The sequence below is a fragment of the Chiloscyllium plagiosum genome, chromosome 21, assembly GCF_004010195.1.
Source record: "Chiloscyllium plagiosum isolate BGI_BamShark_2017 chromosome 21, ASM401019v2, whole genome shotgun sequence".
In the NCBI taxonomy this organism is placed as follows: Eukaryota; Metazoa; Chordata; class Chondrichthyes; order Orectolobiformes; family Hemiscylliidae; genus Chiloscyllium; species Chiloscyllium plagiosum.
Genome location: NC_057730.1, coordinates 54,427,746 through 54,440,811, shown reverse-complemented (window position 1 = coordinate 54,440,811; position 13,066 = coordinate 54,427,746). Strand labels below are relative to the sequence as shown.

The 13,066-nt window shown below is 40.3% G+C and overlaps 1 protein-coding gene across 1 annotated transcript in view; it reads right to left on the bottom strand.

Annotated features, from left to right (window-relative positions):
* Nucleotides 1-13,066, bottom strand: part of LOC122560891 (eukaryotic peptide chain release factor GTP-binding subunit ERF3A) — a 50,469-nt gene that overhangs the window by 17,416 nt on the left and 19,987 nt on the right. Inside the window, exons 2-7 of the mRNA XM_043712114.1 lie at nt 9,432-9,476; nt 8,746-8,979; nt 8,512-8,545; nt 7,977-8,054; nt 6,179-6,359; nt 5,293-5,447 (exon numbers count right to left, since the gene is read on the bottom strand). Coding sequence (XP_043568049.1) covers nt 5,293-5,447; nt 6,179-6,359; nt 7,977-8,054; nt 8,512-8,545; nt 8,746-8,979; nt 9,432-9,476 — 727 coding nt within the window. The remainder of the gene's footprint in view (nt 1-5,292; nt 5,448-6,178; nt 6,360-7,976; nt 8,055-8,511; nt 8,546-8,745; nt 8,980-9,431; nt 9,477-13,066) is intronic.

Genomic DNA, 13,066 nt, shown 5'->3' with positions numbered 1-13,066 from the left:
CATTTTTATACACTGACAAAAATCCATGAACTAACAACCATACGAATGATTGTTTACTTTCACTAATTCAGGAGTATCATGTGTACTTTGAGGATTATCCATGCTTCTTTAACTAGTACATAAGGACTTTATAGGAGTATTCAATAGAACTGTGACTTTCATTTTTAAAAATTCTTTCATGGCATGTGGCGGTACTGTCCATGTCTAATCGTCCTCCTAAAAGTACTTAAATAGCCACAACATTTAAGAAGGGTGGTAAGGAAAAGCCAGGGAACTATAGACCAATCGATTGTGGGCAAGCTGTTGGAGGGAATCCTGAGAGACAGGTTTTACATGTATTTGGAAAGGTAAGGACTGATTAGGGATAGTCAGCATGGCTTTGTGCATGGGAAATCATGATTCACGAATTACATTGATTTTTTTTTAAGTAACAAAGAGGATTGATAAGATGTGATCTATATGGATAAAAGCAAATTACTGAGGATGCTGGAATCTGAAACCAAAAGAGAAAATGCTGGAAAACCTCAGCAGGTCTGGCAGTATCTGTAAGGAGAGAAAAGAGCTGACATTTTGAGTCGAACTGACCTTTTGTCAAAGCTAAAAAAGGGGAGAATAAGGAGGTTTTTATACTAGGCTGAGAGAAGGTGAGTCATGGCTCCAGAAGCAAAGGTAGCAATCAAGAGGCGATAATGACAGTGCATGGAGAGATTATAGGGAGATTAGGAGCTGTGAATGATCAAGGCTGAAGCCAGTGCTGCGTGACAAAATATTTGGGGGAATGGTGGGGAGATGAGTGAAGCAGAGGCAAAATGGAAAACAGGGGAGAAGGGTAGCAAAGGGGAAAGAGGAGAGGAAAAGGTGATGATAGAGTAGAGAGCGAGAGAAAGAGAGACAATCAGGAAATAAAAGGTACAGAACAGTAAAAAAATAAAATAAATGAAATAAAATTATGGAGCAGAATGAAAACAGAGGGGTCAAAATGGGATAATCATGTGAAGTTGTTGAATTCAATGTTGAGACCAGCAGGCTTGTAACGTGCTGAGGTCGGAAGATGAGATGCTGTTCCAGTGAAGCTCAACGCAAACTGGAGGAACGCTGCAGCAGGCCAAGGACAGACAAGTGGGCATGGGAGCAGGATTGTGTGTTGAAGTGGCAAGCCACAGGAAGGTCCAGGACCTGATTGCGTACAGACGGAAGGTGCTCAGCAAAGCGATCACCCGGTCGGCGTTTTGTCTCTCCGATATAGAGACGACCACATTGGGAGCAACGAATACAAGAGACCAAATTGAAAAGGTACAAGTGAAATGCTGCTTAATCTGAAATGAGTGTTTGGGGCCTTGGATGGTGAGCATGGAAGAGGTAAAGGGGCAGGTGTTGCACCTTCTGCATTTGCTTGGGAAGGTGCAGTGTGAGATTGGAGAGGTGTTAGGTGTGATGGAGGAGTGGACTAAGTTGTCCCGGAGGGAATAATCTCTGCGGAATGCAGATGGGGGAGGGAAGGGAAGATGTGTTTAGTGGTGGCGTTGTGTTGGAGTTGGTGAAAATGGCGGAGGATTATTCTTTGCATGTGAAGGCTGGTGGGGTGAAAGGTGAGAACAAGAGGGGCCCTATCCTTGTTTGGGAGGGGAGGGGGTGAGGGTCGTGGCGCGGGAGATGGACCGCACGCTGTCGAGAGCCCTGTCAACTGTAGGTGGGAAGCCACGGTTGGAGAAGAAGGAGCACATATTAAGAGCACCACTTTGGAAAGTGGCCTCATCGGAACAAATGCAGCAGAGGCGAAGGAGCTGAGAGAAAGGGATAGAGTCCTTACAGGACGTAGGGTGAGAAATGCTGTAGTCCAGATAGCTGTGGGAGTCAGTGGGTTTGTAATGGATATTACTGGATAGACTATTGCCGGAAATGGAGACAGAAAGGTCAAGGAAAGGAAGGCAAGTGTCGGAGATGGACCAGGTGAAGGTGATGGAGGGATGGAAACTGGAAGCGAAGTCTCGTCCTGATCTGAAAAAATTCATGAACTTCGCTTCCAGTTTCCATCCCTCCATCACCTTCACCTGGTCCATCTCCGACACTTGCCTTCCTTTCCTTGACCTTTCTGCGAGTTACTGCAGTTTGGAAAAGCAAATCAGAGCAGGACTTATAGACTTAATGATAAGGTCCTGGGGAGTGCTGCTGAATAGAGACCTTGGAGTGCAGGTTCATAGCTCCCTGAAAGTGGAGTCACAGGTAGATAGGATAGTGAAAGCGGCATTTGGTATGCTTTCCTTTATTGGTCAGAGTAGTGAGTACAGGAGTTGGGAGGTCATGTTGCGGCTGTACAGGGCATTGGTTAGGCCACTGTTGGAATATTGCGTGCAATTCTGGTCTCCTACCTGAAGGATGTTGTGAAACTTGAAAGGGTTCAGAAAGATTTACAAGAATGTTGTCACGTTTGGAGGATTTAAGCCAGAGGGAGAGGCTAAATAGGCTGGGGCTGTTTTCCCTGTAGTGTCAGAGTCTGAGGGGTGACCTTATAGAGGTTTATAAAATCATGAGGGACATGGATAAGATAAATAGACAAGGTCCTTTCCCTGGCCGGGGGAGCCCAGAACTAGAGGGCATAAGATTTAGGGTGAGAAGGGAAAGATATAAAAGGGACCTAAGGGGCAACTTCTTCCACATAGAGGGCGGTGCGTGTATGGAATGAGCTGCCAGAGGAAGTGGTGGAGCTTGGTACAAATACAGCATTTAAAAAGGCATTTGGACGAGTACAAGAGGAGAAAAGGTTCAGAGGGATATGGGCCAAATCCTGGTTAATGGGACGAGATTAGTTTAAGATAGCTGGTCGAAATGGACGAGTTGAACTGATCATGAACTGTTTTCCATGCTGTACATCTCCACGACTTTCTATGACTTCAATCAACAAGATTAATAGAGTCCTTTAGAAAAGAGCTTCAGTGGCAGTACATACCTTTCCAATCAATTTAATTTTACATAGGAATGTGATCAGCAAAATTAAGGATTCATTCACCAGATTTACAAATAAAAATCCATATCCTCTTCACTGCAAAGTTATAATGTAGCACAAAATATTTTCAACTATACAATATAGCCTCATCACATGACTTGAACCTTATACAGCAGCTTTAACAAGATGCAACATGCCAAAGCACTTCACACCAATATTACCAATCTGAATTTGGCACAACCACAAATATATTTGGGTGGATGACCAAAACCTTGGTCAGCAGCAAAATTCTGAAGTGTCAAAAAGCAAAAGCTGGACAAAGGGGCTTGGGGTAAAACCAGCCTGCTCAATGAGTCAAAATTCACTGAGTACAAATTGAGTGATTAGAGAACAGAAGTTATGGAGAGATTTGAAAACAAGAATGAGAACTTTAAAATTGAGATATTCTTAACCAGAAGCGAATGTCAGCTAGTTATGGATGAACGAGCGTTGATGCAACCAAGGATAATGGACATAGGTCTGGTTTCGTGATGAAGGGCTTTTGCCCGAAACGTCAATTCTCCTGCTCCTCGGATGCTGTCTGACCTGCTGCGCTTTTCCAGCACCATACTCTTGACTCTAATCTCCAGCACCTGCAGTCCTCACTTTCGCATAGGTCTGGATGACTTCAACTTCACAGACATCAGGAAATAGGATTGTCAATTTCTGAACTAAGCTTCGATGAGTTTCAGCAGGAAAAAGGGCCGAGAGTGGGGTAAGGTCAACTGATTTCCCAAAAGATAAGAATAGATGAGTTTAGGTGATGACAGTTATATGGTCAGAAGTTCATCTCAGGACCAAATATAACACCCAAAAATGCAAATAGCCTCATTTCACCCAGACAGTTGCGAAATCCCCAAATGAGAAGTAGGAGAGGGTACCAGAAATGACATGAAACAAAATGTCAAAGATCGTCCTTTGTCTACTCTGGATAAAAAGATGAGAGCAGTTTGAATCAGTCAGATTCAAACTGGTGGAGAGTTGAATTGACAACCTCAAAGGCTTGCAGGTCAAGAAAAGAAGAAAAAAATTAATATTTCATACCCATGGTAATCATATTTTTTCCAATAATTTTTAAACATGGTGGTGAAGGGTTTCTTGGGGGGGTAGGGAGATGGCAACACATGCAGTAAGGGCAGCTTTGGTGGACTGACTGACAAAGGACATGTAAGGCCAGAAGATAGTGAATATCAGCTAACATCTGGCCCAGGAAAACATGCTGGTGGCCAATAGTTCAGTCCTTATAGATTCTGTGGATCTCATTTATAGCATTAAGTCATAGGACATGGAACAGAAGCTACTTTAAGACAAGGAGGAAGCAGCTCATGACTTCATCATCAACACTTGGGTGACTCATTATTTTAAGGACATCAGAAGAGATAGCAAGACCAGAATCAAGTGCTCTGTTTTAGGCAGTAGAACTCATTTCAAGCATTCATTGCTCAATTAAAGTGAGGGACAGCAAATTACATCTGCGGTGTTAAATTCAAGAAGTTAGAAGGAAATTTAATGTTTGCATTCCTTCACTTAGATTAGTCATCTATTACTTTCTGGCAACAAAAATCATGCTTCCAAATGTCTCATTCATTTAATTACTGAGAAATACTCTAACTCTAGTCAATTTGTTCAATTATTTTTCCCCATAGAGAGTCAGTCATGTCATTACTCAGAACAAGAACAGTCCAGAACTGGAACATGCATTTATGAAACAAATGCACTCTACATTGTGCTGTTAAGTTAACATGCTGTCACTTGAATAGAAATGTTCTGGTGTTAAAAGGTGAAGACTGTTGAAGAAAACAATGTTACTCATATCTGGCACACACAGCCAACAATCACTTCAAGGCTAGAAACAGCACAGTGATAAAGAATTCCATGAAGGTTTCCACTGTCCTCAAGCAAAGCCATGCCTTAGTTTCAACTAAAACGCACATTTTGATGTGCAAAACTTCTTTTTGTTCATTTGCCATCATGTAGATTGAGTGAAATAAATTTACAACTTTTTTTTTCACTGTGGCAACCAAGGCAGGAGGAAATGAAAACGTTGCATAAACTCATTTTATCAAGGACCATTTTATCAAGGAATGAAATAACTCTTTCATTCCATCAATGAAAGATTAAGTAGGTAACAAAACTGAATAGAACAGATCTCAAATTGTTCCTGTAGTATGATTACACCAGAAACAATTATAGAGTTTTCATTATTCAGCGTTAATTGTGTTTTGGTTTCACCAAAATAAACTAAATTCCATAATGTCAAATTTTGCTAACAAGCTTTCAAAGCATGTACAGTCTAACAGAAATCTTACCGATCTTGGCTCCAGGCTACTGTTGGATCATCCATTTTGTTGATAAGAACTATCAGATGTTTCACTCCTGCTGTTTTTGCTAACATAGCATGTTCTCGTGTTTGACCTCCTTTCTCAAAGCCTGTTTCAAATTCACCTTTCCTGGCTGATATAACCTAAACAAGAAACATGTCAGAAAGTGGGAGATCATGGGGACTTTTCTGCAGATAAAAATGGCTGCATAATTAATGCATAGAGACCATAAACAGCAGGAGTACATTTGAATAACAAAGAAATCTCCAAAGATTGGTCTCATCTTTCCCATACCACAATCACCAAGAAAACACATGAATTATAAGATAGAACAAAATACCAACTCAGGTCTTGAATTTACATTGAAAAATTGCTAACATAACCTGACCTGCACTTTAAAGTTTACTTCGCAAGATACGTAATTTACACTAAACTGAAAACAGACTTTTAGATATGTATTTGATTACCTAAACAAAACTTTTGCCACTGTTTAAACTCCTACATTATTTTCCCAGTGCAAAACTCTACACTGTAATAAACATGAATTAATTGCCCATGTGTTACATTACATAGAAAATGACCATTCTTCTTTCTCAAAGGCAAATAGCATGGATGCAGAAATAAGAACTGAAAATGTTGAAGATACTCGGGTGGCCTGGCAGCATTTTAATGCTGACAACTCCGAAGATAGATAGTCAGTCTGAAATATTTGAACTGTTTCTCCTTTTAGAAATTGACAGGCCTGCTGAATATGACCAACTTTTTCTGGATTTATTACACTGAAGTATCTTTTCTGATAATTCCACTAACAAATTAGTTCCAGAATCTGAAGATTAAACTTAGTCCCTGTTAAACAGGAAGGTTGATTTCTTACCAAGACAGCGAGGTCAGCTTGAGATGCCCCACCAATCATATTCGGTACAAAGCTTTTGTGACCTGGAGCATCTAAAATGGTGAAGTGCTTCTTCTGTGTTTCAAAATATGCACGGCCCACTTCTACTGTTTTACCCTTGTCTCTCTCCTCCTGGTTAGTGTCCAAAGCCCAGGAAAGATACCTAAAATTATAAAGACTCTTGTAACATGCTGCCAACAGAAAAAAATTAAGTCATTCATCCAACAAGTTAATATGAATAAGAGCATAAACATTTTAAAAATCCCATATTTGTTAAAGAAGGCCATTTCAAATTAGTTCATCAACTCTAATCAGCAAGTTCTCAACAGCTAACCAAAAGCTAGCAATTAAACAGGGGATGGGAAATTACCCAAACTACAATGTGCATCTCCATCAGGTCAATAACTCAGCTAAATCCAAAAACAACTATTGATTCTTCCCTCTCCCTGAAAGTGGCCACACAAATAGTTAGGGTGGTAAAGAAGGCATGTTTGCCTTTATTGGTTGGGGAACTGAGTACAAGATTCAGGATGTCATCTCAGTTTTAGCAAACTTTGGTTAGGCTGCACATGGGTGTATTGCATTCATTTCTGGTCACAACATTACAGAGAGGATGTTGAGGCTTTGCAGAGTGCACAGAAAAGGTTTACCAGGATGCTGCCTGGATTATAGTATGAGCTATAAGGAAAGTCTAGAAAAACTTGGGTTGTTTCTCTGGCCTGGCAGAGGCTGAGGGGAGACTTGAAAGAAGTCTATAAAATTATGAATGCATAGATAGTGTTGTTGGTCAGAATATTTTTCCCAGAGTTGAAATGTCTACTGGAAAAGCGCAGGTCAGGCAGCATCCAGGGAACAGGAGAATCGACGTTTCGGGCATAAGCCCTTCTTCAGGAATGAAGAAGGGCTTATGCCTGAAACGTCGATTCTCCTGTTCCCTGGATGCTGCCTGACCTGCTGCGCTTTTCCAGCAACACATTTTCAGCTCTGATCTCCAGCATCTGCAGACCTCACTTTCTCCTTGAAACGTCTACTACTAGAGAGCATGCATTTGAAGTGAGAGGGAGCAAGTTCAAAGGTGTTGAGAGGGCCATTTTTCTTTTAAAAAACACATTGGCCGAAATCTGGAACGTGCTGCCAAGGGTGGCAGAGGCAGAAACGATAGAGGCGTTTAAGGGACTTTTAGATAAGCACATGAATGTGCAAGAAATGGAGGGATATGGACCAAGGACTAGCAGAATGGGTTAGTTTAATCTAGTATGTTCAACACAACATCATTGGCTGAAGGGCCCATACCTGTGCTGTACTGTTCTATGTTCTCTAACCTTAGTCTTCTGTCCCTTCGCTAGAGGGGATGTTGATTCCTCAATGCCAGCTAACTCTGCAAACTCAGCCACGTTGCTATAACCATGCAGGTCTCAATGAAATAAAACAGCCAACTTGATAAAGAAAGAGAGACAGGAGGGCCTACTCAATCACATATCCAGCACACTTTAAACAGGGATCTTGGGTGCATAACTTTAACCAATTTCCTTGCTGGTTTGAGGTGCTTGAGGAAATTATCCTGGCTTGAGCATAAAGTTGAAATCCGCCAACTTAACACATTCCACTGCTCCAATGCAAGGAGCTCCTGGTTTTTAAGATAGCCAATGGACAAAACTATTGGGGAGTCCAGACAATTTCTAACCTTTTTATAATTATTTAAAATTAAGAAAAGGATTACAAAACTAACAGCTTGTTTTAGAAATTCTGATGTCAATTTCAAAATACAATGTAAGCTTACCATGTTTCTCTGTTTTTTTCCTTGGCCTCCCTCTCATACTTCTCCAGTGTTCGTTTGTCAACCATACCTGTGAGGTACCTTGAAGAAATTACCAGCAAATGATGAACAAATTACCACGCATGTATTGATCAGAATATTCTAATTTCAACATAAAGGCTGAGCTAAACTCTTCCCTCAAGCTATTAGAGAGTATTTGAAAAGTATACAGCATGTACAATAAGGAGCATTACAACAGCAATACGAATTTTATAACATTTACAATCCCTTTATCAAATTTCCTTTAAACAGTACCAAATAAAAGGGCAACAAGAATCAGAGCCTTAACACAAATTACCAACTTACACCCTGGTGTGGGTCTCAACATTGCTGATACGTGTGACAGGGTCTGGGCTTAAATGAAACGCACACACAAATGACAAAGAATGGCTCAATATTGCATTCTATTTAGTTACCATCAAACAAATTGGGAACTTGGATTACAAGAATATTTTCCTCCCACTTTAGCTCTATGTTTAAGAATAGAAGGATAACTTACATTATCTGGCCACCAATAGTGGATTTTCCAGCATCTAAGGGGAAGAAAAAGTGTTACTGCACAAAGACAACGTGAACAAGTATTAGCTTTTGTAAATTATTAAGCGAAGTCTCTCGAGTTTAACCAAAGTTCTACTACTGAAAATAAATGAGACATTTTAAGTGGGATCGACAGTTCACGAAATTGGGGTTTTAAATGAGGTATACAGCCGAACCATTTTATCTAGTAACCTACCTACATGACCAATGAATACAACATTTACATGTTCCTTCCTTGGAGCACCTGGTTCTACCACCACTGCAACCGTGGGCATAGACACATCTTCCTCCTCTTCCATTCCTACTGGAGTCACCAAAGGTGGCCCACCATCGCCAGCAGGACCACCTCCTGGTTCTGCTTCACTTGGCTCTGCTTTTTGATCCCATGACTCTTCAGATCCTGCTTCTGTATCGCCATTTTCTACCGGCGCTGTAAGATATGTATGGTTGGATTCTCAGCAGTTGGCCATTTAACAAATCATTTAAAATTTAGTTGTTGCTCAGATATTAAACTATCAGTTGAAATAAGCCAAGTTCAAAAGTCATTGGACTAAATGAAATCTACTCCATTTTAAAATAGAGCATGGAATCAAGATCATGCTCTGCATGAATCCATACTGAAAGTGTGTTGAATCAACTTTGTCCAGAAGAATCATATCATACTTTAAACTGAAAGTGTGTATGTCAATGCATGCCATGCAGACAAATTTGAAAACAGTGTAAGTGAGAAAATATCCCAGCTTATTTAATCATTAAAGCAGCTAAGTGCTGAAAATGTATCTTAAGTTCAAAATAAAGGCAAATTGTCAGTAATCAATATAATGTGCCAACATGCATCACCATTATATTCAAGATCAAAATGTCATTCAAAAAGGTCCTTACCAGCTGACTCAGAGACTTCCATGCTGGCATCTGTTGCATCTGACCCTAAAGGAGAAAACCAGAATTATTTGTCTGGAACAGTACCTAGAACCATGTTTATTTAAAGGATTTTCATTCCCTTTCCCAAAATGCAGAAGTTACTTTATATGGGAAAGTAAACACATCTGACCGGCAACATTTTACATGGATGAGCAGAAAGGGCACTTTAAGACACAATGGTCATTAGGATGCAGAATAAAAGCCTGAATCATCGAGCTTGTACCTAGAAGCAAAGAAACCAAGGCAAAGGGATAAGGACAAACTCATACAAAGCCTCGGGACTACATTTGAAGAACTGTCTGCAGCTACAGACAACTCCTTGCAGGGCCAAAATAAAAACCATGGAAAACATACAGGAGAAAGTGAGGATGCAGATGCTACAGATCAGAGTCAAAAAGTGTGGAGCTGGAAAAGCACAGCCAGTCAGACAACATCCAAGGAGGAGAGCAAAAGTTTCGATCATAATTTCTTTATCAGGAATATCCTAATGAAGAGCCTGTGCTCGAAATGTCGATTCTCCTACTCCTTGGATGCTGCTTGACCGACTATGCTTTTCTACTGACGTGGAAAACATACAGCCTGGATTCAGTGCAAATAACCAAAAAACTTCAATGAAGACAAAAAATATTTCTAATAAAAGAAGTCTCAAGTTTCCAAAAGGTTAAGGATCATAAAAAGGATGGTGTGACTGTATGAAATAACACTGGGAAAATGGCATGAAGTTGAAAAAAGAAAATTATTTGCAATCTAATAATAGAGTTCATGATTTTAGAGAGATTATAGATAATGAAGTGAGCAGAACTGGATTTGGAGAAATTTGCTGAAAAGGATATCTAATCCCACCTATATCAGCCAGAATGTTGAAATTGAAGCAATTACATCTTTTAAGAGAAGTTGCTTAATATTTGAAGTTGATGACCATGTCAGGATATGAGAACTCCCTTTGTTAACTGATCCCAAGGCAGCTGGTCAAGTACAAAACTTGACATGAATCCTTGCCTTGACTGGAACTTCATTAACAGAAAGCAATTGCTAAATAAAGAGACCTTGGAGTACAGGCTCATAGTTCCTTGGAAGTACAGTCACAGGTAGACAGAATAGTAAAGGTGGTGTTTGGTATGCTTTCCTTTATTGGTCAGTGCATTGAGCATAAGAGTTGAGGGGTCATGTTGCGGCTGTACAGGACATTGGTGAGGCCACTTTTGGAATATTGTGTATAATATTGTATTGTTTGGAATATGGTCTTTCTGCTACAGAAAGGATGCTGTGAAACTTGAAAGGGTTAAGATTTACACGGATGTCACCAGAATTGGAGGATTTGAGCTATAGGGAGAGGCGGACTAGGCTGGGGCTATTTTCCCTAGAGCATCGGAGGCAAGTATGACTTTGTGGAGGTTTATAAAATTATGTGGGGCATGAATAGGGTAAATAGACAAGATTTTTCCCTGGGGTGGGGGAGTCCAGAAATAGAGGGAATAGGTTTAAGGTGAGATGAAAAGATTTAAAAGGGATCTAGGGAACAATTTTTTCATGCAGAGGGTGATGTGCATGCAACGAGCTACCAGAGGAAGTGGTGGAGGCTGGTACAGTTATAATATTTAAAAAGCATCTGGATGGGTATATGAACAGGAAGGATTTAGAGGGATATGCGCCAAGTGCTGGCGCATGGGATTAGATTGGGTTAGGATAGCTGGCCAGCACGAGTTGGACCTAAGTGTCTGTTTCCATGCTATACATCTCTATGACAATGACCCTAAATCAAGCAAATAGCATTGAATCATTTTGTGCTCTACAGTATTCTTACTCAAGTTGAGGTTTGAAGATTGCCAAATGAACACAACAATTGGAAATAAAAGAAGAGGTATAAACAAAGCCATGGTTTCTTCATCTGATCCATTGTTCAAAGGTTCTTCGATACACACCTGGTGACAATAGGATTGCTTTCAGAGAGATGTTGAAAGAAATCAAGAACACACATTGCCTTAGTTGTGTGATTAGTGATGAACCAGACAAGGATTTAATTTATGTGCAACCTACAGTGGAATTCTGAGAGCTTTCAGGAGAGACAATGGAAGATACTTAGTGCCTTGGTACCACCATTTAATTCAGACAATAAAGAATATTTTTAAGTAAACAGTCACTTAAAATGTCGCTTTTCTGACAAATACAATTTCTATGCTGTAATCAAACACTTACAGGTTACATGCACCCCAAACAACACAGTTTCCTTTATGATGTCGGCGTAAGAATTAATAAGTATACTGGATACCAGAGTCATTCTGCTTCTGTGCAGGCAATGAAGTGCTACAAGTAGATGAGTGTAATTACATTGTAAGGCAGCACGGTGGCGCAGTGGTTAGTACTGCTGTCTCTCAGCGACAGGGTTCGATTCCAGCATCAGATGACTGTCTGTGTGGAGTTTGCATATTCTCCCAGTGTCTGCATGGGTTTCCTCCGGGTGCTCCAGTTTCCTTCCATAGCCCAAAAAATGTGGTCAGGTGAATTGGCCATGCTAAATTGCCCATAGTATTAGGTGCTTTAGTCAGAGGGAAATGGGTCTGGGTGGGTTACTCTTTGGAGGGTCAGTGTGGACTTGTTGGGCCAAATGGCCTGTTTCCACACTGTAGTGGATCTAATCTGAATCATAAGAAAAAAAATGACCACAGGATTTCAAAACAGGAATTTATTATGTCTGCACCCTACAGTCAATGTAGTCTGATCATACTTTAATTGAAGACTATTTTGGTTTGACTATCACTGCATGCAAAGACTGGCAAGATAATTTTCACATGGTGATTATTTCTTCTTTTGCCTATTGCCTTTGATTGGTGGTAGTGCAAAGCACTAGGCATCTGCATGGTCAAAGAAGTGAAGCACAAGATTTAGAGGTATTTGAGGGAAACTAGGAAATGTCAGAATTAAAAACACATTCCTTCTTTTCCATAAAAGTTTTTGGAACTGGAAGTTTAGCACTACAAGTTTGAACTCTTATTTGAAAGCATATGTTGGACCAACACATTGGAGTGAACTCCATGAGTTTTATCAAATTCATTCACCTTGACACTTCATTGTCTAAATTATTTGAAGCTGACATTTGCTAACTAAATTTAAAAAATAATGCTAAGCTTCACTTTCAAGTTAAAATCATATTAATCATCAGCCAAAGAATTCAAACGCTTAATTTTGGATTTCATTAGCAAGCTTTGAGAAGATTTGGAGCTCAGGTTGAGGTTCCTGAGCTGGAAAAGTCCATTTTCAGACGTTTCATTTTCTGATTTCTTCCCCTTTGATTTTTAGATTTGACTTCCTAATGATCCCGTGTCTGTTATTTTTGCCGAGAGGAAAGACTTGGAAAATCAGTCCAGTTCTACAGACAGCTCACAATACATTTAAAATTATTTGCTGAACGGTACTAAAATCAACGTTCAGGTTCAAGTTTGAAACCGAACAGTAACTGGGGTTCTTTCTGGGGACGGTGGGACCTCTATAAACAGGATGGTCTACACCTGAACCTGAGGGGCACCAGTATCCTTGGGGGGAGGTTTGCTAGTGCTCTTGGGGGGAGTTTAAACTAACTCTGCAGGGGCATGGGAACC